At 40.1% G+C, this 25,597-nt stretch overlaps 1 protein-coding gene across 11 annotated transcripts in view; it reads left to right on the plus strand.

Moving 5' to 3' along the window:
- Positions 1-25,597, plus strand: part of MAGI2 (membrane associated guanylate kinase, WW and PDZ domain containing 2) — a 1,136,189-nt gene that overhangs the window by 815,761 nt on the left and 294,831 nt on the right. For all 11 annotated transcript variants that reach the window (XR_012242816.1, XM_073619581.1, XM_073619580.1 and 8 more), the window contains one exon: positions 20,019-20,098. Coding sequence is in view for 10 of the 11 variants with exons in the window: in XM_073619581.1 (XP_073475682.1) it covers positions 20,019-20,098 (80 nt within the window). In the remaining variant the exon portion in view is untranslated. The remainder of the gene's footprint in view (positions 1-20,018; positions 20,099-25,597) is intronic.

The following is a 25,597-nucleotide window of genomic DNA, read 5'->3' on the forward strand; positions in this document are numbered from 1 at the left end:
TAAATCCCACGATCCCACAGAGTAGTGGAGCCCAGGAGAGACATCTACAAAAGACAGCTACCCAAAGACACCCACTCCTCTGCATAGTACCCCCGTGGGGGTGACGGATTCTGGTGAGTGGGGGAGCACGGGGGGGAGCACTTGGAGTCACCAGATTCTACCTGCATGGATGTCACCATTCATTATCTGTTGGGCATTTTTAACTGCATGCTGATCGTCCCTGGGCTTCCATAGAATTCCTGTCTTTCCAAACAAGACATTCAACTTTGCCTGGTTTCACCATAGAGACTTTTTATATATGCTGCTTGTATATATGTTGTTTATAATTTAATTGATGTTTGGACTCTAATTCTGATTTTAAATCATATATGAGCCTTGAGGGGGTTTAATATATTAGAACACAGAGCACTAGTGATTTATTTTTCCACCAAACACAGTGCACTTTAGTTTCTACACAAATTGTTGATATGTGGTAATCTTTTATTGGTAGCCCCTAAATACGGTGCTTTTTCACGGTTAATAATAACCCCAATTAGGGGGTGATACACCATTATAAAAAAAATTTTCTTGGTGGTTTGTTGTAAATGTATAGATTTATAATGTAGGATGGGCAAATGTATATCTAACTCACCTGTTGGAACACATGAGAGGTACTACACACATATATAACACAGAGGAATTGTATTTTTATTTCTAAAAGGTCACATATAAAAATGTTTTCACCAAAAATTTTTTTTCACCCAACTCACTTTGCATTTTTTGCACACGCGTAATTGTCTATTCACCTAGGGGACATATTATCAAGTCCAATTTCCCTTATACGCGCCTTCCTCACTTGATTGTAAAGTGAACCACTTCTATCACTATTTTGATTTATAAGAAACATATACTGCAAATAGGGCAGCGCCAATTTCCTCAACATTTCTTTCATACAAATCCAATTAACTCCCATCAGGAATTAATTAAGGGGAGGCTGCAGCCCTTCTGTCCACTCTCCTAAGCGCGGACCTTTAATATAATATAAAAAGGAAAGGTAATGTTTAATAGCATTCAATTACAATATGATTTGTATAGAATTGCAATATGGCTTGTATAGTAATAGTGCGTGTGATATATATATATATATATATATATATATATATATATATATATATATATATATATTCGGTGCCCTCCAATGGAGACAGACATGAAACCACATAAAGATGCCACAAGACATAACACAGGCCTGAGGTGTGCCCTGGTCAGCTGGTTGATATGCCAAAAAAGGTGACATAAATACCAGGAAAGGGAAATAATGTTTTATTGGACATGTGACATTTATTGAGCAAGCTTGGTACAGGCTTACGACATTTCAATCTGAGGGTTCAGAATGTACCGGGCAAAGCAGGCAGACTTCCACCTGCCCAACCTTCCGATGACGTGGTCCGGTACCCCGCGTGGCCTCTTTGATAGGAAAGGAGTACCCGGAAAACTGGCTGAGGTTGCCTAGGTTAGCCAGGAGGATACGAACATGTCTAATGAACGGGCTAGCACTCAGGGGGCTGGTAGGAAAAGTCAACAATGAGCTGGCACTAGACTGGTTAGGCAGGTGTGACAATAACTGGTCAAGGACCGCTACTGGGCACCAATCGTTGTGGGTCTGGAAGAACTTGATGTCGCCCCCGGTGCCGGACTGTTGGGTCTTGGACACTGCTAGGTGTAGATAAAATGGTCTTGGAGGTGGGCCAAGTGGCACCTGCTTAGAACCTGGCAACCAGGGCCACTGCAGGTAAACTCGCCTAGCCGCAAGAAACCGTAAAAAGTCAGGTAGATAGCCGCTTGGATGACCAGGCTGGGCAGTGAGCCAAAGGGGGACTGCGACAGGATAGCCTACATGTCCCGGAACGTGGCATTTGAGCTGGGTAAGAGCTTGCTACCAGCTATTGACTGATGTTTTTGGATGCCACGCAGGATGGCTTTGACAGGATGGGCTGTGAACAAGAAAGGCTTTTCAGGGTCCTGTAAGGACAGGAAATATTGGATACCAGCCAAGGACAGCCTGATGGTGTTGTGAGACAGCGGCCACGAAAGCAGCCGATCAGACAGATCTGTGTCTGATCGGTTTCATGGGAGGCTAGAGGAGAGATTTGGGGTCTAATAGATCTCTCCATAAAGAGGACCTGTCATGGCCCATGCTGTCACAAGGTATGTTATTCATCTCTTGTAATAGCAAAAAAAGTTAATCCAAAAAAAGTGTAGAAAAAAAATTGGAAAAAATAAACAATAAAAATAAACAGTGATCGCACCACACATGTGAGGTATTGTCACGAATGTAAGAGCGAGAGAAATAATTCTAGCACCAGACCTCCTGTGCAACTCTAAACTTGTAACCTGTACAGACATGTAAAGCGTCGCCTATGGAGAATTTTAAGCACCGTAGTTTGCCGCCATTCCACGGGCAGACGCAATTTTAAAGCATGACATGTTAGGTATCTATTTACTTGGCGTAACATCATCTTTCACATTATACAAAAAAATTGGGCTAACTTTAATGTTTTTTTTAATTAATGAAAGTGTTTTTTTTTTTTAAATGCATTTGAAAAATCGCAGCGCAAATACCATGTGACATAAAAAATTGCAACACCCACTATTTTATTCTATAGGGCCTTTTACATATAGGAGCGAAGTGTCAGAATTGGCCCGGATATGAAGTGATTAAAGTAGATGAAAACCCGTTTTATGAAATTTGAGCTGGGCACATATATCTGCAGTGTTTTCTTATCTCTCTTCGAAGCACTATGTCCGTAGCTGTCTCCTGCTCCATTCTTCTGTTATCAGCCTGATAACTCCTGACAAGTTATCCGTCACATATGATAAAAGAAGTCTGAGTTTTGTGTTGGGGAGGATGCTATACAGTGGAATCTTGGTTAACGAGTGTTTTGAAAGACGAGCAAATTTCTTTTTTAAATTCTGACTCGGTTTGCAAGTGTTGTCTCGCAAAATGAGTAGAATTCAAGCTAATGGGGTGTACAGCATTTGGCCAGAAATGCGGGGCGCCGGGGACACTCAGAACGGTTCAGAGCCGTTCAGAAATACTCATAATCACTCGGAAACATTTGAAAATACTTCATTCCTGAGTCTTTCTGAGCCTTTCCGAGGCTTTCCGAGTTCAGCCGAGCTGTCCCCGAGTATTTCTGAGGCTCTCCGGTGCCCCCCCACCTCTGGCCACATGCGGAATTGCATGTTATAGAAGTAAATGCGGAACAAATTATCTTCATTACCATTGACTTTTATTGGGAAACTCACTTTGATATGCGTTTGCTTTGGATTACAAGCATTCTCCTAGAAAGGATTATGCTTGTAATCCAAGGTTCCACTGTTAATAGATTAGCAGAGCCCTGAACTATTCAATTATCAACTCTGAAAGTCTCTACCTATGAGGAGAAGGGGTGTGTGCCTTTCCTCCAATCAGCTGTCTTGGCTGTATGCCCAGACTTCACTGCAGTATTGAACAGGAAGAGAAAATCTCCTAACATGATCTGAACTTTCTAAACAGTATATAAAGCTGAAGACAGCAGATATACATGTAAAACTTATGTAGGGAGATTTATTTCATCCCTGCGTATCATATGAGGCTGTTCACTTTACTTTGTATATGTGTGGCTTTACATCCACTTTAAGGCCCCATACATACTATTAGATTTTCTGCAGATTTTTGTCTTTAGATTTACTAAAACCATATAATATGAGGTCAAACCTTAAGAGTTTCAATTTGCATGCAATCAGGCAGGCCCTTGCACTACATGTTTTTGGTAAATCTGAAGTCAAAAATCTGCAGAAAAACTAATAGTGTGTATGGGGATTAAGGCTCTTGTGCCCGGTACCAACATGGAATCTCGACTGAAGGGTCCATATGATGTTGTTTGTACAAGCATGTTACAAAAAAAAGTAGACAGTGGTTTAGACAGTAGCAAATCAGGTGCAAATCAGGTACTAGTCATGTACTTTTTCTGATTGCCTGAATCATAATGAGTCTCAAACCTACTGCTGCCTTTGCTCAACTTATCCATTAATCATAGTGAACCGACGATTGATAATAGCTGCCTTTGATTTTCAGCACAGTACACCTGCAACTGACCTGGATCCTGATTTTGTGTTTATTAGCCTGACTGGTTTCTAACCTCTTTTCAGCTCACAATCGTTTCTATTTTCTGCCAGACAAACACTTCTGGCAAATACAACTAACCACTGAAAATGAATGTGTTTTTGAAATGCATTCCTTTCTGGCACTTTCTGTATTCACAGAGATGGACTCATCCATAAGGGACAATTTAATGTTTGGATGTTTCTTTGTTTTCTAACTATAGTTAAACCAACTGTGTATTGTCTGTTGAAAATGTTAACTATCTAAAAATTAGGTGACATTTTGGTGAGCTTTTATTCTCTGAAAGATATATATCGCTAAAAACACAACCTCTCTTGGAATACCTATTTTAACAAGAAAAGACTTTTGTGACATCAGTATGATCAAGCACTAAATATTGAGTTGTCAGTAAAATGTTTGAAACCTATGGGGCTTTTTTTTTTCTTAAAGAAGAACTCCAGGAGGGTGATTAAATCTGTACAATAGCCCTGTGTATTTTGTTATGCAAAATCCCTAATTTTTGATTAAAATTGCACACTGTGTAAAAAATCAGGCCTTTAACAGTATGTGACTTCTTCTCTTTACACAGAATCTTTCTCTATCCCTCAGCTCCAGGAGGGGGTATCTCTGAAACAGTGACATCACTTCCTGTTAGTGTTTGTCACCATTGGGACTGTACGCGTATTTGGGATGAATCCTTATATGTCCATCTAACTATGCTGTACTGTGGGTGGATAAGATGGATAGCCTGAGTTTCTTGGGTCACCCCCTGCAGTGAGCTGTGATGTAATCACACTACTGCTCAATCAGTAAGAGAACTACAGTGGGGAATGTAGAAGACCGGTAGCTAGGGAGATAGAAGGCTGTGAGGTCTGAATCTGTGACCTCTGCTGTGTCTGGCAATATCTTGTGTCTTGTTTCTCTTGAACCTTGAACCCTTTGTTCCTCCTAAGAACTTCCTATTTATGCAATGCCTTCGCACTTCCTGTTTGCCAGATTATTATGCTCTCTCCAGCCAATATCTCTCTCTTGTTATAACTGCTTTTGACCAGATCTCTGCTACCACTTGTTACCAACCTTTGGCTTGTTTCTCAACTACACTTCTGTTTGATACCAAACTGTAACCGCTTGTTATTGACTTTTGGCTTCTTTACTGACTACAATTCTGCTTGATCCCTACCTGCAATATCTGCTACTGGACCCTGGCTTGCTCACCCCCTGGTGGGGTGATCCTGAGGACCATGACCTGGTACTAATATGCAGCAAACCCATCCCTGCCATCAGGAGCTCTGGGGAACACTGGTTAGTGCTTAGACTCCGCACCTCTGCTGAGCCTGTGTCATCCGCCAAAGTGAGTCGGTAGGAGCCTCTCTACTGCTATCACTACTGGTCTCTGAGTCTGACCCATGACAAAAGCACAGCAGCCACTGGTCTAATGAACAGAATGTAAGAGAAACAGGGGGCTTTTGTAGAGCAAAGAAAGTTGGGTTTCTGACTTCCAAGGGGACTGTGCACTGTAAAACCAAAAAAATATTTAAAGGTGTGGAAGCACCTGTATATATAGCATAACATTTCTGCCTGGAATTCAGCTTTACCCAAGCCTTTTTATAGCTATCTCAGAATGACAGGTGTCTTGTTAAACAGGAGTGAGGTGGTCAGAGTAAACCCACTGAGTCTTGTGGAAATGTGGTGTATGGTGGAGAACATCACTTCCTCAATTTATGTAAATGTACTGCTGCATAAATGTTCCCCTTATCTTGTTTTAATTTTATAATTTTGCTCACGTTACATGCTGTCTCTTTGCTAAAGGCTGTGCAATCTTAGGTGTTCTCTTCTGACTTCATCACATTGTAAACTTCCACACTTTCTTTGGTCTCCTTGCTTGTAATCTTGCACATGTGCATTATGAATTTAGCCAAGCCTCGTTTCATTATCATTACTATGGGAACATAGCCATTTTTAGCAATGCCGTTGCTAGTGAGGGCCAATGTTTACACCCCCTGTGACATGTCAAGTCACAGGGGGTGTTTCAGGAACTCAATAGGCAAAAGGATGTGTGGATTGATGGCATACTGAGTGCGCTGTGTCCTGGAGGACAAAATGCACATGCGCTGGTGACGTTACTGCAGTACAGATCGGGCTGCTACTCAAGAAGGGCGCATTTCTGGAGGCAATGAAAGATAGTGACAAGTAACACTGCTTTGCATGGGAAAACTTTTAAATGACAGTTTTCTCCAGCTTCAAAGTATATTTTATATATATATATATATATATATATATATATATATATATATATGTTTTGGATGTTGTAGGAGAGGGGTTAAAACCCATGTCATTTTATGTAATCTGTAAGCCATTGGGAATATTTCTTTCCACTTCCTGTCCCATAGATACAACAGAATTTTTGTCACAAGCACTCAAGATCCCCATTATTTTTTTTATTTTTAGTTTTTTTACTTGAGGATATATAGTGCAGGACTAGGTGAGAGTACATGGAATATGCTGTTTTTTTTATTGCACTTGTTACGTATGATTTTCTTTATATGCATACACTGTGGAATTTTGCAGTGTTTTATGTGGATGTGATATCTGTTGTGGGGTGTGTGTTTTGACATGACAATCACAGCTCTTAAGTTGCATGACCTTTTCTCGCTGTCTTAAAAAAAAACTTCTGAGAGAGTCCCAAGTATTAAAATTTTTTTGTTCGGAGCACAGGCTGTTCCTCTCTCACACATCAATGAACTGAGATGGAAGGAACGATCTACCTCAGTTCTGCAGTACTTTCAGCTCCTTTTACAAATATGGAAGTGGTGTATGCCTGTTCATTATTGAAAAGACAATCAGATACATTAGGGTACATTTGAGCATGAACTTTTGTAACTGTTCAAAAAAGAAAATCTTGACATTTCTAAAATGTATTGACTACGACATACTATAACCTGGAAGACTGCCAGATGTAAAGGTGTAAAACATTTATTTTTGTCCTACTGCACAGCATCCAACTTTTTCTAGAGGTATTCTGTATTTAAACAAATGCACAGATGTAAAGTGTTATTTTATTTTTATTAGCATTCTGTGCTACTGCACAGTGAGTAAAAACTCTGGCAGAAAATAACACAGATTATTGCCTGTGAAAGCTCTGTGATTTATGAGCAAAGAAAAAATAGCTTTGGCTTATGCAGGAAAAAGTGTAAATCGAATGCCAACTGAGGTTATCTTGTTCCCTTCAAAAATCTCTGATTTCCTTAGTACTTTTTTCATGCAAACCTGGTTGTTTTATTAAAGGTACATGCCCATTTTTCTCAGCTCCATAATATTATGTTTTAAAATACCTATTTGTTGTGGCTATTATTTCTAAGAAAAGGCACTCCTTTTTGTGTATACACCTTGCTGTCATCAGCCATATTTATATCTAGGTAGACAGATTATATAGTATACTATATATTATATTATATATATTATCTTTGTTCAGGATGAATTGTAAGCATAATAACAATTAAGTTCAATAAACATTTCAAACCAGAGATAAAATACTCTAGTTTTGTATTTCAATCTTCACAAAAGACTTGGTTTGGCTTAGTGACCATTTGTCCCGTGAAAAGATGTTTGCTAACTGATGGCTTAACTACTTCACCCCCTTAGGGCCCATATGTCCTTAGTTTGAAGTGGTTCTACTGGAATCATGGTTGCAGCTGCAGCTATGATCCTGATATCAAAAACTGTAGCCAGCGAAGAGCTTTCCTGAGCAGCTCTACAGCCGCCTGATCACTTATCGAGGGCGCAGAGGGGGCCCCCCTCCTGCTGCTGCGCGCTGCCGTTCCCGGGCTCTCCGGTGCAATTAGGGAAGGCAAAACCACTGAACCCTTCTGTCCAGCTGCCCAAAGAGGAAAGGCAAGTACATCTGTATCTGCCCCTCCTCTGTGATGTCAGAAACCCGAAGCAACTACCCGATGGTAAAGCACCTGAACAAATCGATCCTGAATTGGTCAGATGCTTTTAAAGTAAAGTAAAGTAAAGTGAACCTGTCACTGTCCATGTTATCACAAGAGATGTTGTAAAACCCTTGTGATAGCAATACAGATGATACAAAAAATAAACAAATGTAATTAAAATAAATTATAAAATAACTTTTTAACTAAGTTACTCAGCTTAGCATCATCTTTTATATTCTATGTAAATTTATATTTTTGATAAATGTCTGTGCAAATATCGTGTGACCACAAATTGCAAAAAGAACCATTTTATTTGTTTGGGTGTTCAAAGTTATTTTCTAGCAAACAATTCCAGGTTTTTGCATGTATGTGAGAAATGTCAGAACTGCGCTAGTTTTTAAGTGGTTAAGCTAAAGAGGAGGAATGCTTAGCAAGAGTCACTATTGTATAATGAGACTTGCTAGCCACAGCAGATAGCATGGTGGGAAGACCTGCTGTGCACCTGAATTTTGTCAGTTTGCAAAGTATTAACAATCTGTTAACACTTATTTAACATTTTGTGATCTGCTAATGAATTGGGCAGCTAATGTCCAGTAAAAGCATCTCCTGGTGAGTAACAGCAAGTGATGACGTTGTAAGGAGGCTTCAGCGAACATTTCTTCGAACAATATAATAATGTATGAGAATACAACAATTCAGTTATGTTAGCAGAAGTTGAGAAGGGAGGGCAGGCTGCCTATTATATTGATGGTTAAAGGATATATCTTTGTTATTTAACTGATGATTAAAAGGATAGGTGATTTAAAGTACAAAATCATCCTTTTTACAGCCGCAGGTACATAATTATTTTTTATGGTAGGACCTGGTATATGCATATTCCTGCACAGCCCACTGGCTTCCAAGGGAATGTAAAGGTTGTCTGTCCCTGATAAGGATGTGATGAGAAGCTGCAAAGGTCTCATCTGCAATTTGTGTTTGCATATAAAATTTTGATTAGAAGGTCAAGAAGGGTCGCAATGGATTATTTTCATAGAAAACTACAGCTCTCCCTTAATAAATGTTATGTCTTGTCCCCATACTCTTGAAATGGTAGCTTGTTGTAGCACTGACCTTTACTGGATGTCCTGTTATTCTACTATGTTCTGAAAGGATCCATTGGAAACACCTGGCCCAGGACAAGACATGTGCCATCACAACTAGTTTTCTGAACACCCAGAAATGCAAGGACAGTTAATCATGATTTACAGATAAACAGGCTTGGAAAATAAAATACTCTTTTTTGAAACTTGCAGCTAAGTATATATTGACAACAGTGTTCTTATCATAAGCTAATCTGATGCAGGTTAGAACTTCTATAATTTAGTAGCCTCTCTCAGTTGGTATCTATGTTGGGAAACATTCTACAGTTTGCGAGTTTGCGTATATCTCAGCCCAAGAATAAAAATTTGCAGCTTACGTGTCTTTAAAAGTGGTGGCGACATTAGATTTTTTTTTTTTTCAGGTTAAGTGCATTTTTTGCAGTTCAGGGAAACCAGTCCCTGTAATTTTCCTGTTTACTAAACTGAACTAAGTTCAGTTTAGTAAACTAACTCTCAAACAATGTTATTAGGAAGTGGAAGAAATTTGTAGACCACATAGGATAAGCAGCCCAGGGTGACAATATATATATATATAGATATATCTATATATATATATATAGATATATATATCTATATATATATATATATCTATATCTATATATATATATATAGATATAGATATATATATAGATATATATATAGATATATATATATCTATATATATATCTATACAATATATAGATATATATATAGATATAAATATATCTATATATATATCTATATATATATAGATATATATATATATAGATATATATATATATACAGTATATACAGTGGGGACGGAAAGTATTGAGACCCCCTCAAATTTTCACTCTTTGTTATGTTGCAGCCATTTGCTAAAATCATTTAAGTTCATTTTTTTTCCTCATTAATGTACACACATCACCCCATATTGACAGAAAAACACAGAATTGTTGACATTTTTGCAGATTTATTAAAAAAGAAAAACTGAAATATCACATGGTCCTAAGTATTCAGACCCTTTGCTGTGACACTCATATATTTAACTCAGGTGCTGTCCATTTCTTCTAATCATCCTTGAGATGGTTCTACACCTTCATTTGAGTCCAGCTGTGTTTGATTATACTGATTGGACTTGATTAGGAAAGCCACACACCTGTCTATATAAGACCTTACAGCTCACAGTGCATGTCAGGGCAAATGACAATCATGAGGTTAAAGGAACTGCCTGAAGAGCTCAGAGACAGAATTGTGGCAAGGCAAAGATCTGGCCAAGGTTACAAAAAAATTTCTGCTGCACTTAAGGTTCCTAAGAGCACAGTGGCCTCCATAATCCTTAAATGGATTTGGGATTACCAGAACCGAAAGAACCCAAATATCACTGTGGCTGAGCTCCAGAGATGCAGTCAGGAGATGGGAGAAAGTTGTAGAAAGTCAACCATCACTGCAGCCCTACACCAGTCGGGGCTTTATGGTAGAGTGGCCCGACGGAAGCCTCTCCTCAGTGCAAGACACATGAAACAACAAAAATTTACCGCGCTACTCTAAAAATGTGCTGCTGATAAAATGTTGGATAGTTAAAGCTGCAGTCCTAAAGTGGGGCGTGCACATAAATATACAAAAATAATCAAAAAAGACTGCGCTAAAAAAATGACATATACAATGACAGTATATATGGATGTGTAAATAGTGAAGAATTCAATCTATCAAGTAATCCAAAATATAAATATTCTAGTGAAAATAAAATGTCAATAAAATAATTATATAGAACAAATATGACAAAAAAAAAAATTTATAATAATAAAAACAAATATAAAGTATTAAATAACAAAAAATATCAAAAATGAAGTGAAAATATTAAGAAGAAAAACAGTCCTTGGAGCCAAGGCAGATTGAATTGGTGATCATAGAGGTTAAACACCCAACACCCAGTGAGAAATCCTCCACCTTAATAGATGTACGCTTACCAGAGGTAAGCTAGATAACAGCTTGTCTATGGACGTCCACTCAGGGGACACAACTCCTCAAATCTCCTCTCACAGAAGGGGCAGGCAGGATCTCTCCTTGCGGTGGACCTTCCTAGGGGTAGTGTCATGAAGATCCTGCCAGTAACCGGCAATCCAGGCGCACGGGAACACGGTTCACGGGTGCTGTCACGCACGGGCACGCGCACGCGCACTCCCGCTGGTATGAGGCGGGCTATTTAAACCGGTCTGTCACACTCAGTCTCCGCTGTCTGCTCTACAGCGTTCCGTGTGCACAAAAAACACCTGAAGGACTCCAAGATGGTGAGAAATAAGATTCTCTGGTCTGATGATATCAAGATAGATCTTTTTTGCCTTAATTCTAAGTGCTATGTGTGGAGAAAACCAGGCACTGCTCATCACCTGTCCAATACAGTCCCAAGAGTGAAGTATGGTGGTGGCAGCATCATGCAGTGGGGGTGTTTTCCAGCTGCAGAGACAGGACGACTGGTTGCAATCGAGGGAAAGATGAATGCGGCCAAGTACAGGGATATCCTGGATGAAAACCTTCTCCAGAGTGCTCAGGACCTCAGACTGGGCCAAAGGTTTACCTTCCAACAAGACAATGACCTTAAGCACACAGCTAAAATAACGAAGGAGTGGCTTCACAACAACTCCGTGACTGTTCTTGAATGGCCCAGCCAGAGCCCTGACTTAAACCCAGTTGAGCATCTCTGGAGAGACCTAAAAATGGCTGTCCACCAACGTTTACCATCCAACCTGACAGAACTGGAGATGATCTGCAAGGAGGAATGGCAGAGGATCCCCAAATCCAGGTGTGAAAAACTTGTTGCATCTTTCCCAAAAAGACTCATGGCTGTATTAGATCAAAAGGGGGCTTCTACTAAATACTGAGCAAAGGGTCTGAATACTTAGGACCATGTGATATTTCAGTTTTTCTTTTTTAATAAATCTGCAAAAATGTCAGCAATTCTGTGTTCTTCTGTCAATATGGGGTGCTGTGTGTACATTAACGAGGAAAAAAATGAACTTAAATGATTTTAGCAAATGGCTGCAATATAACAAAGAGTGAAAAATTTAAGGGGGTCTGAATACTTTCCGTCCCCACTGTATATATATATATATATATATATATATATATATATATATATATATATATGCAGTATCTCACAAAAGTGAGTGCACCCCTCACATTTTTGTAAATATTTTATTATATCTTTTCATGTGGCAACACTGAAGAAATTACACTTTGCTACAATCTAAAGTAGTGAGTGTACAGCTTGTATAACAGTGTACGTTTGCTGCCCCCTCAAAATAACTCAACACACAGCCATTAATGTCTAAACCGCTGGCAACAAAAGTGAGTACACCCCTAAGTGAAAATTGGGTCCAATTAGCCATTTTCCTTCCCTGGTGTCATGTGACTTGTTAGTGTTACAAGGTCTCTGGTGTGAATGGGGAGCAGGTGTATTAAATTTAGTGTTATTGCTCTCACTCTCTTGTACTGTCTCTACAGAAACTGCTCTTTTAAAACTCACAAATGACTTACTAACCACAAAAACCAACAGACACTATTCTGTGCTCCTTCTTCTTGACCCTTCAGCTGCCTTTTGACATGGTTGACCACCCCCTCCTCCTCAAAAAACGTTACTCCCTCGATCCTGTGACTGCACCCTTTGGTGGCTCTCATCCTAACTATCCCAACACACCCTCAGTGCCACTTCTTTAAACTCAACTTGTCCAAAACCAAGCTCATAATATTTCCTCTCCACGTGCCTCTTCCCTAACTTCTCTGTCAAGAGCAATGGAACAACCATCCACCCATCCCCACATATCAGGGTGCTAGGTGTTATCCTAGACTCTGAACTCTCCTTTCGGCCCCATATCCAATCCTTTTCCAAAGCTTGCCATCTCAACCTCCGCAACATCTCCAAACCAAGTCCCTTCCTAACCAATGAAACCACAAAGCTCCTGATTCACTCCCTGGTTCAGGAGCCTCGACAACTGCAACTCCCTCCTCATTGGCTTACCTTTAAATAGACTATCCCCCCTTCAGTCCATCATGAATACTGCTGCCAGACTCATCTACCTTACAAACCACTCAGCATCTGCTACCCCCCTCTGCCAATCCCTCCATTGGCTGCCACTCACTCAACAACTTAAATTCAAAATGCTAACAATAAGTTACAAAGCCATCCACAAATCTGCCCCCAGCTACATCACTAGCTTAGTTCAAAATATCAACTTAATCGTTCTCTTTGTTCCTTCCAAGACCTCCTGCTCTTTAGCTCCCTCATCACCTCCTCCCATATTCGCATCCAGGACTTCTCCCAAGCATCTCTCATCCTCTAGAATACCCTACCCCAATCTGTCATGCTATCTCCAAATCTATCTACTTTTAGGCAATCCCTGAAAGCTTTTCTCTTCAGAGAAGCCTACCCTGACTCCACCTAACAAATGTTCTTTTATTATCTTCATCAGCTCATCCCCAACAGTTATTATCCTTTCGTATCCCTTAACCCTCTCTGCTAGACTGTAAACTGTAACAAGCAGGGCCCTCTGATTCTTCCTGTATTAAATTGTATTGTAATTGTACTGTCTACCCTACTTTTGTAAATTTATGCACAAACTGTCGGCGCTATATAAATCCTGTATAATAATAATAAATAATACTGGCCACTGGAAGTTCAACATGGCACCTCATGGCAAAGAACTCTCTGAGGATCTGAAAAAAAGAATTGTTGCTCTACATAAAGAAGGCCTAGGCCAGTGTTTCTCAACTCCAATCCTCAAGGTGCCCCAACAGGTCATGTTTTCAGGATTTCCCTCAGATGAAACGGCTGTGGTAAGTACTAAGGCAGTGAAGCTTATCGAATCACCTGTGCAAAATAATGGAAATCCTGAAAACGTGACCTGTTGTGGCGTCATGAGGACTGGAGTTGAGAAACACTGGCCTAGGCTATAAGAAGATTGCCAGGACACTGAAACTGAGCTGCAGTACAGTGGCCAAGACCATACAGCGGTTTAACAGGACAGATTACACTCAGAACAGGCCTCGCCATGGTCGACGAAAGAAGTTAAGTGCACATGCTCAGCGTCATATCCAGAGGTTGTCTTTGGGAAATAGTTGTATGAATGCTGCCAACATTGCTGCAGAGCTTGAAGGGGTGGGGGAATCAGTCTGTCAGTGCTCAAGCCATACACCGCACACTGCATCAAATTGGTCTGCATGGCTATCATCCCAGAAGGAAGCCTCTTCTAAAGATGATGCACAAGAAAGCCTGCAAAAGGTTTGCTATTCCAACATTATAACGACCCAAAACAAACCTCTAAGATTACCACTGCCTTGCTAAAGAAGCTGAGGGTAAAGGTGATGGACTGGCCAAGCATGTCTTCAGACCTAAACCCTATTGAGCATCTGTGGGGCATCCTCAAAGGGAAGGTGGAGGAGCGCAAGATCTCTAACATCCACCAGCTCTGTGATGTCATTGTGGAAGAGTGGAAGTGGACTCCAGTGGCAACCCGTGAAGCTCTGGTGAACTCCATGCCTAAGAGGGTTAAGGCAGTGCCGGAAAATAATGGTGGCCACACAAAATATTGACACTTTGGGCTCAATTTGGACATTTTAACTTAGGGGTGTACTCACTTTTGTTGCCAGCGGTTTAGACATTAATGGGTGTGTGTTGAGTTATTTTGAGGGGACAGCAAATTTACACTGTTATACAAACTGTTGTTAGTACTAGGATCCCTTTAAGACCCAGCAAAACTCACCTAACACAGCCTTTGTCTGGGAAACAACAGTGATTGGCCTTTAAATCACCTGTATTAGCACACAATCAGTGCTTGTGATAGAGTTGTTACCTTTGTGTGCCGCTTGCCGACCGCCGCACGAACATTTACATCGGCAAAATGGCACGGACAGGCAAATGGGCGTACAGGTACATCCCTTTAAATTTGCCGCTGTGTGGTCGCATGCACGCCGCTGACCGCGAGCTCTGTGAGTGCGATCGCGGGTCCCACTGACTCGATGTCCGTGGCCATACCTGCAAACGTCTCACAGAGAGGAAGAACGGGGAAATGCTGATGTAAACAAGCATTTCCCCGTTCTGCCTAAAGAAACACTGACAATGATCACCGCTCCCTGTGATCGGGAGCAGTGATCAGTGTCGTGTCACACATAGCCCATCCCCCCTACAGTTAGAATCACTCCCTAGGACAAACTTAACCCCTGCAGCGCCCCCTCCTGGTTAACCCCTTCACTGCCAGTCACATTTACACAGTAATCAATGCATTTTTAATCTCACTGATTGCTGTATAAATGTGAATGGTCCCAAAATAGTGCCAAAAGTGTCCGATCTGTTCACCATAATTGTCGCAGTCACGATAAAAATAGCTGATCGCTGCCATTACTCATTAAAAAAAATGCCATAAAACTATTCCCTATTTTGTAGACGCTATAACTTTTGCACAAACCAATCAATAAATCGCTTATTGCGATTTTTTTTTAACCAAAAATATGTAGAAGAATACGTATCGGCCTAAACTGAGGAAAAAAAGTGTTTTTTTTATCATTTTTGGGGATATTTATAATAGCAAAAAAATACGTTTTTTTCAAAATTGTCGCTCTTTTTTTGTTTATAGAGCAAAAAATAAAAACCGCAGAGGTGATCAAATACCACCAAAAGAAAGCTCTATTTGTGGGAAAAAAGGACGTCAATTTTGTTCAGGTTTATAATTCCTTTAGAGTGGTAGTAAAATCTACCAAAAAATATATAATAAAATAAAATGGGCCCTCTGCAGGTTAATGCCATACTGTGCTAGTATGTACCGCATACTAGCACATTATGACAGACTCACATTTTAAATGGAGCCCTCCAGTGCTGATCTATCACTACTTCTAATGCTTCCATCTTTGCCTAATCTTTCATCCATGTTCGCACTCTCCAGACATTTAAATGGCCAGGTCACAATGATGCCACTTTCGTGCATGCACACAGGAGTCACTGTCATGGCGTGGTGCTAACTTGGCAGGTACCGGCGTGTGGAGGGGAGGGGAGGGAGAAGCCAGAACACATGTCCGCTCCCCCCTCTTGCTGTGACCCAGAAAGCGGCGTGTAGTACATTACTTCCAGGTCTCCTGTCACTCTCCCCGGCTAACGTAGCATGAATTGTGATTGCAATACATTCAGTTGAGTCCAGAAAAAACATGCAGGGTCTTTAGACCCTGCATGTCTCATTATAGAGAACCTGTCACCTAAAAATCACATAAGGGACTTTTTGTCCTCTATGTGATAAAAAAAAAGTTAAGCAAAAAAAATGTTTTTCCAAAGAAATAAAGTTACACCTAAACACATAAAATCCCCATCCCCCAAATGTTAAGGCCCACCAACCCCCACATACATATGCACATGTGAACCTACGCGTCGGGGGTGCCTACTTGTGAAAACATAGATTGGGATACATATATTACATAACACCAGAGTGAGAGCAATAATTCTAGCACAAGACCTCCTCCGTAACACTAAACTGATGACCTATAGGGGGCTTTTGAAGCATCGCTTATTTTACTGAAAATTTGGGTAGTTAATCGCATTTATTACATTTCCGGTAATATCATGTGAAATAAAACATTTCAACTACCACTATTTTATTTTCTAGGGTATCTGCTTTCAGAAAATATATGTTTGGGGGTTTTGTGTAATTTTTTTTTAACATGTAGGCAAAAAATGCAAAAATGGCTCTGGCAGTGAAAAGGTTTAAGGCATCTACAGGTCAGGCTTTGTATAAGCTTAGCTGCTAGACAAAGTTAAACTTTTGTCTTCAATACCATCTTAAGCATTGCTGTATCTGTTTGCAGCACTGCAACAATCACCTCATCCTTTGTATTCCATTATGTCTAAATAGCCAAGCATTTTAGCATGCAGCTATGTAGACAAATTGTTATGCTTTGCTTAAATATATGATATATACTGGCAATTAGAGCAGTTGCTGCTTTCTCAGTTAAGTAATTTACAGTGTTGTTAGTTTAAATAAATCATCTTTAAAAAATTAGATATCATAATCATTACTTGACCTTTTGCAGCAGTCATTTATCTCAGTTTCAAAGTCATGAAGCAAAAGGTAGGAGCTCTCTACGGAAATGAGAATGCAGCAGAGCATGTGGCTGGTGAAAGATCTTATAAAAGCTTTGTGTGTGTGTGTGTGTGTGTGTTCAGGAAGGAAGACCTAGAATAATAGAAATGCATTCGATGAATGGTATTGTTTTTTTAAGTTCTGTTATCCCAGTGGGGAATTCAGCTGACTGACTATAGTGCAGGATAAATGCAGTATAAAAACTGTAAGTGATTCAAAACGTAAGGCTACTTTCGCACTGGGGCAGTGGAGGCGGTAGCGGTAAAGCATCGCTAGTTTTAGCAGCACTTTAGCACTGATATAGCGGTGCTTTTCAAGCGCTTGTGGATTGCTTTTAACCCCTGCTAGCTGCAGGAGAAAGGGTTAAAACTGCCTGCAAAGCGCAGCTGCCCAATTGCTTTTTAGGCGCTTTGGCAGCAGTACCCATTAATTTCAATGGCAGGGGCAGTTTAGGAGCGGTGTATACATCGCTCCCACATCGCCCCAAAGATGCTGCTTGCAGGACTTTTTTTCCCATCCTGCAAGCGCACCGCCCCAGTGTGAAAGCACTCAGGCTTTCACACTGGGGCTGCAGAAGACAGGCGCTTTTCAGGCGCTATTTTTAGCACAAAAAAGCCTGTAAAATGTCTCAGTGTAAAAGTATTTAGGCAGACCTGTAGATTCATATCACTACTTTCCATTTAATAATGCACTTAGCTGAAGTACAAATGTTATACTTGCTCCAGACGTATCTGCCCCCCCCCCACCTTTTCTGGCCTGCCAGGCTGCATACCCGGATAAGCATGTGGTATGGAATATTTTTCTTGTTTTTTCATGGTTCCCCCTTTAAAATTCATACTGGGTCTGGTATGGAATCTGGAGAGGATCCCACTTCATTTTATTTTTGTGGGCTTTTTTTCATGGGGTTCCCCTTGACATTTATACCAGGCCCTCATCAAGGATAAAGGTCCATATACATTTTTTGGGGGGGTCCCCCATTAACATCTATAGATCCTCAGATCAGATCCTCATATAGTATAAGGGACTGGTATAGATTCTGGTAATCCCTGGCCATTTGTTCACAAACAGAAAAAAGCTGCCATTTACCACACTTACCACATTTACAATTAAAACTGCATATTTTTTTTTTCTTTGTAAATGCCAATTTGTCTTCAGTAGGTTGTGTACATTGTTCAGTTGCACCACTCCACAGACACGTTAAGGGCATCTTCCAGGCATTTTATTTAAAGGAATTTTTTGCATGTTTCACTTTATCCACTAGCCGACCAGCTCACGCAGAGGGTCAGCTCTCCCGAGCGAACCTATACGTCGGTCCGTGCAAGGAGGACAGAGGACTTGCTCACCGGCAGCGCACTGCGGGAACATGCCCGCGGGTCCCGCGGACTTGATGTCCGCTGGTGACCCGCGATCGCGGTGAGGAGATCAGGAACAGTGATCTCTGTCATGTTCCAGTAAGCCCATCCTCCCTACAGTTGGAACACGCTGAGTGAACACACTAAACCCCTCGATCACCCCCTAGTGTTAACCCCTTCCCTGCCAGTGTAATTTTTACATTAATCAGTGCATTTTTATAGCACTGATCAATGTAATGTAATGTCACTGGTCCCCAAAAAGTGTCATTTGGGGTCAAATTTGTCCGCCACAATGTAGCAGTCCCGCTAAAGATCACAGATCACCGCCATTACCAGTAAAAGCATAAAAAAAAAATAAAAGTCCCTAAATTTATTCCATAGTTTGTAGATGTGATAACGTTTGTGCAAACCAATCAATATACGCCTATTGTGATTTTTTTTTTACCAAAAATATGTGGAAGAATATATATCGGCCTAAACTGATGAATACATTTTTTTTATGTATATTTGTTTTGGATATGTATGATAGCAGAAAGTAAAAAAAATGTTTTTTTTTCCATAGTGTAGAATTTTATCTTTCTTATAATAATAAAGGCAGGTTGATCATTGCAACGCACTGCTTGTAGCGGTCACTACCAAAAAATACTCCTCCAAGCAGAATTTATATGAAGAACTTTTTTGCTTTGATACATGTCCCCCAGGGGGATGTGAAATGTATTCTTCTCACTGATCGGTGTTGCTATCCCTGTATGGTAGTGGAATTGTGTGCTCTTTGAATAAACATGCATGCTGAAAAGAGCATCCTTTCTTATGTTACGGCCTAACATAATCATGAATGGATCAGAAAATACAATCATGCAGTAACTAGGTCTTTTAACTACTGCCTTTTGTAAGCTAGATCCAAGCATAACGGTGTGTGTGGGGCTAAGCTATTGTTATCCGTCTAATCACAATTATATTGTACAGAATAAGTAACAAGTAAAGGCGTACATGGAATCTCTACCTAATTCCTCCCTGACCTGTGAGTGTGTGTGGAGGAGCTCATTGAGAACACTAGACTGAACTGAGACTGTGTATATCTAAAAAATTCCTTTAGCTGATGATGAGCTCTGAATCTTCAATGAGGTTCTCTTGGCAGGCATGCTGGTTGATTTTAATAAAAATAGCCGCATTCAGCAGAACAAGTTCAGGATGCCAAATTTACAGCTGCCTTGCACGATTACTCTTAAAACTCCTTCAGGGCTAATTAGAACCAATGGGCAAAGTATATCGATTGCAAATCACTTGAAAAAAAAAGCCCTTCACTTCCCCTTTATTTTGTTTGTTTCTTAGAGAAATAAATGTAATTCTTTTCAGTGCGCCCTTCTCAAAGTGGTGTCTTTTCTTTTCAGCCACAACACAAAGACAACGTCATGGCTGGATCCTCGGCTAGCAAAGAAAGCAAAACCCCCAGAAGAGTGCAAGGAGAATGGTAAGTTGTCACGGTTCTTTTGGAAAGGGTCCTGTTAACCTCTTCAGTGCCTGGCTTGCATGACATAAATGTTTAAACATGTTAATGAGCTGCACAAAAAGACATCATTTTGGATGAAGTCCATTTGTTGTATGGGGGAAGGCAGTCATATGCCCATTCTGGCATCCTGGCTTTTTCTTTCCCATGCGCCTCCCCTCTTGCTTGTATTCACAGTCAAGGTTTACAACAAACATAGTTTAATGTTGTCTGGAGCAGTAGTCTGTCAGCCCTCCCAGACCAACCTCTCCCCTGGATTTGTGTGTGATAACAGTAGGGGCTTGGTTCTCTCGAGGAAGATGCAATGCAAGGGGAAGTGTCAGGACCATTCCAAAGGATTATGATTATTATATCATGTAACCTTAAAGGTAAAGTTTTTTTTTTTTCATGTACTTTTTTAAGCCTGCTACAGCAAAGAATTGCCACTTTAAAAAAAAATTGAAAAAAAAAAAAAAATGATAAAACTGCATTGAGTTTTGTTGTTTGGTTGGAAATCGACTTAACCTGTTTAGACTGCTAATGAGTATAAATGTTTTATACAATCATTATACATGTTGTCAATATTAGTGTCCTGCGAATCTCTTAATTATTCCATGCACAATGCAGAGAAATACCCTTTTGCCTTGTAAAGGAATGTGTATAAACATGCTGTCCCTGTCTGAACACAGCACCTGTGAGCTGTACACCTGTGTGCAATAATCTCAGGATTGCGACTATGGTAATAACACAGATTGCTTGTTTCCCAAGTTAAAAATGCCAACTTAGGAGCTATTTTCACAGTCGGTTACGGCTCAGCATACTCTGTTTAGGAATCATTAGGCTCATTACAGAGGGATACAGCAAAGCTTGCATGCAGAAAAAAACCATCTGACATTCCCATTTATCAATTAACCTTCATATCTGCAGCACTAAGATCGACTTTCTCATGTTTAAACGACAGCGATGACTTGGTTTTAAATTGCCTCATGCAAGTACTGAGAAATGCCATAAATGTGTAGCTCAAGCTCAGCTTTACATACCAATGGATTTGATACATATAACAGCTTATATAATTATCTAGCTCCTAAAGCTCCAGTATACTGTTGCATACAGAAATCAAGTCATTTTTAAATATTTTTGATATCAGTCCATCAATGAAAAATGCTTTTTGGATAGTTGGTATGGGTTGGACACAGTTCTTTGCTTTATAAAGCCAATAGTAAAATAAACTTCCTATAGAAGGTAATGCTAAGCATGCATTGTAATTCAGTAATATTAGACTGGTCTAATTGTTGATGTATTTCCAGTGTTCTTTGTTCGTGTACGAAGGATACAGCAATTTAGAGATATAGCAATATTTTACAGTTAAAAATGCTATTTTAGGAATGATATATTGAAAAAACAGCAGAAAAGTAAAAAAAAAAAGACCTTGTAACCAATGGCTTCACATGTTAATACGGGCCATTTATAAGTGAGGTGTGACAGGAAGACTGCGTACAAATAAAGCTGTGTCTAGTCATTAACTGAAGAAGAAATGGATCCATTCATAACTTTAATGCAGGTATTTATTCAGAAATAATGACTGTGTCTGTTCCAAGGCATTTGCATTGATATTCCATTTGCACTTTGCTGCATCTGCTGGAGCAATAATTGTATTTAATTGCAAGCCAAATTGATTTATACCTTTAACCACTTTGTGCAGTTTCACAGAAATTTGTTTTTTAATTTAATGGTTAGAAAAAGACTTGTGACAAGCCAGCAGTCTGAAAACATTATCCCGTGGCTATAGTTATGTTTATTTTGTACCACCAGGTAAACCCAAATGCCTAGTTAAAAGTTAATCACGTCTTTTCTTTATCTCCTATAGTCTGGGAGGCAGAATAGTTATAGAATGCATTTTTTAACAAGTTCAGGGTTCTTAACGCACGTGCAGGCTTCTCAACATCTAATAACAGGAACAGGAACTAACTTGTATAGAACGTATTCTGCATATAATAACTGTATATGGGGACATCTACAGGCCAGAGGTATGAATACCACATATCTCCCTCATAGTATAAAACAGTTTGTTCCCTTATTAAAGAATATGGCCAACAACAATGCAAAGAATGATATCACAAAACAGTACTATGTATTTTACTTACATTACACAATTCTTGGTCCACACAGAAGGCCTTCTGATTTTTTAATTATGTCTAGGAAGCTCGGGTTCCTGGTCTCCAATATGGTTTTTATCAGTGGGAATAGAAAAATTACTTTGTTATATGAATGTACTGGAAAGTCCTGCCTAAAAAACACAAGATGACTCGCATTCCCAATGAGTCCATCCGACAGTTCACAGGTGTAAATTACTTGTTAACTTGTCACTGTGAGAGGATCGGTTTGGATTGTCCCTATTTCAATAAACTAAAACTGTAACTGTAACTAGAGATCCAGGCTGAAAGTGTACTTCTCTCACACCACATATCTGATCAGTACACACATCCCATTTATCTTGTTGATCAGTCTTAGCAACTGATGATTTCACAGGCACTGGACTTTGTCAGAGTCACCATACTGTATGTAGTTTAGTGTGCATTTGCCTGCCATGTATTAGTTTAGTTGGGGATGCTTGTGTAGTTGCACATCTAGTCACTTTGTAGACATTTCCTATGCACAATATTTCTTTCTCTCTTGAAATATTCAAACTCAGATGAACAAATTGTGATTCATTGTCAGACACTGGCTCCTTTGGGTTGCCATTCCTGCTGATAGAAACAATGTCCTGCTGATTCATAGAAGCTGTACTATAGCTTCTATGAATAAAACACAAGCTATAAATGGAGGGCAGGCAGATGAGCGAAAGGTCTGCCCCCTCTATTCATAGATTGTCTTTCATTCATAAAAGCTATAGTACGGTATCTATTAATGGAGAAGCTGCGTGCAAAAGATGAGCACAGTGATGCACTCTTGATCAGTGCCTGTCACAGCTGCATTGGCTCTATTAACCCCTATCGCACTGGAAAAATGCATTTTGGGAGGGGGAGTGTATCAACCGATATGATAGAGGAGGATCTCATATAGTAAAGGACACAGCAACAAAAGGGACACATCCTACTGATTGTAAGTAATGTCCCTTGTGCTGATTTTTATTTGTTGACTTCAAGTTCTAACTATACTTAGGCTTTAATGCAATGAGAGCTGTATCAGAAGTGTCATCTGCTGCTTGTAGATTATAGAAAATATGCTGTCCTGCTCCCAGGCAGTGAATAAGTAAAGCATGCTAGTAGGCAAAAGCTCTCGATTAGCAGCAGGTAAGTGCTCTTGATTAGCAGCAAGTATGTCATTCTGAAGCACCTGAATCCAAGCAATGAGAAGCATTGCATGCCTTTGATAGGATTATCTGTCTTCTTCCTCGTTCACTTCCTAATATTAGTGTTTAACTTACTTAGAGGGAAAGTACCATGAGAAACATGCAGGTTGCCATTCCTGACTCCCTCCTGAAAATGCTGGATGCAAAGCTGATTTCCAGGCTTCAGTAATTTCTGGGTATGGCTAGATCATGTGTTAGGCAGCCAATTTAAATGAGTCAGCTGCCTTAGCATAATGCTTGATGTAACATGCAAGCTTTACTGACCTGCAGATGTGTGAACCCAGCCTAACTTTCAGGTTGATCTAAAATGTTAGCTAGTCTTAATGTGCTAATGAAAATGCATACAGGTGTTTATATACAGCACATAGCATTATTTACAAGTAAGCTAACATGTTCTTATTTACTAAACAGTTAAAAAGTAATAGGCAAAGATAAATTGGGCTTGTACTGGAAAAAATACCTACACGCTCACAAAGATTTTTTCTTATTATTACTTTTACCTGTGTATAACTACATTGCTCCATAATTGTCCCTCTATCCTCTGACCTTAACTAGCAGTGGCTGTACAAATATCACTGCCTCTATCCCCAGCTTAGCACCACAGTGTTCCTAGAGATATGTTCTGGGCTCAGCATCACATTGCACACGGAAATCTCTGTGCCCACCATTGCTGATTTAATAATATACCTGCAAATACCACTGCACGCCCTTCTCTAGTTTAACACTAAACTCTCCCTATGGACCTGTGCCTCAGTCCCTTGCTCAGTTGCACTCATTTTCCTTAAGGCCCCTTTCACACTGGGGTGGTTTGCAGGCGTTATTGCGCTAAAAATACCGCCTGCAAACCGCCCCAAAACAGCCTCCACTGTTTGTTCAGTGTGAAAGCCCGAGGGCTTTCACACTGAAGCGGTGCGCTGGCAGGAGAAGAAAAAATCCCCTGTCAGCCGCATCTTTGGAGCGGTGAAGGAGCGGTGTATTCACCGCTCCTAAACCGCTCCTGCCCATTGAAATCAATGGGACAGCGCGGCTATAGCCGCGCTATACGAGTGGTTTTAACCCTTTTTAAAGGGGGGTTAAAACCGCACCGCTAGCGGGCGAATACCGCGGTAAAACAGCGCTAAAAATAGCGCTGTTATACCGCCGACACCCCCTACCGCCCCGGTGTGAAAGGGGCCTAATACATGTAATGTATTAAAGCTTCACTTTGTAAAAAAATACCCAATCAGGTGCAAGGAAAATCTTTAAAATAAAAAGCATTTTTGCTTGCACATGATTCGATTATGGAAGTCAGCAGAGTTTTACCACTTTTACTAAGCTCTGTGGAAAATAAGTGAAACTGCACTTGCAAAGGGCACAGTCTATTTTTCTGTAGTGGATTTCCTGAAGATGCCCTATTGGGCAAAATGCATTGGGCGGGGCCAATCTTGTGACATCATTGTGCTCATCGGGGAAGGAATACCTCAGTGGAGCCTGTATCTGTCTTTTCACTGCTTTGTATATGCTACAGATTTGTAAGTGCATTCACTTTTTAAAATACATTTTTACTGGATTGTACTGCACTATGAGATTCTCCTGTCTCATGTCTTAATCGGGTCCTTGGATGTCGCTGTGGGAGAGAAGTCTTGTGCTCTGTACCAGGGTGGAAGTGACAGCGCTTTGAGGTGGTTGATGGAGCCAATATACATGCCAATACTTGATTGATCTCTAAGTTGTAAGATCTCTATAGTCGGTAAGCTGCTTGGTGTGGCAATGGAGCACTTTCACTACTATTTTTCCTTGCACAAGGAGCACTTTAAGGCCAAGGCGGAATTCATATTACTCTTACAGCTGTGGATTTGCACTAGACTTTTTTTCTGTTTGTATATCTGGACTTTCTTATATTATCAGCTCATAATTTAAATTATTATTGATTATTATACAGTATACTGATTCCCAATTTCATAGAGTTGTGAAGGGGTATATGATTTAAAATATATGTTGGCACACTTGTACTCGTTTTTTCTTATACGTAGTTTTTGGCAACTGTGTTTATGTTTTTGTACATTGATTTTTAACTGGCTGTGGCTACACACCTGCACTTCCCAGACACATAATCACAAATTCTGCACGCTGCGTTTTTGTGAATGAGTATG

This window comes from Aquarana catesbeiana, linkage group LG03 (genome assembly GCF_042186555.1).
Source record: "Aquarana catesbeiana isolate 2022-GZ linkage group LG03, ASM4218655v1, whole genome shotgun sequence".
NCBI lineage: Eukaryota > Metazoa > Chordata > Amphibia > Anura > Ranidae > Aquarana > Aquarana catesbeiana.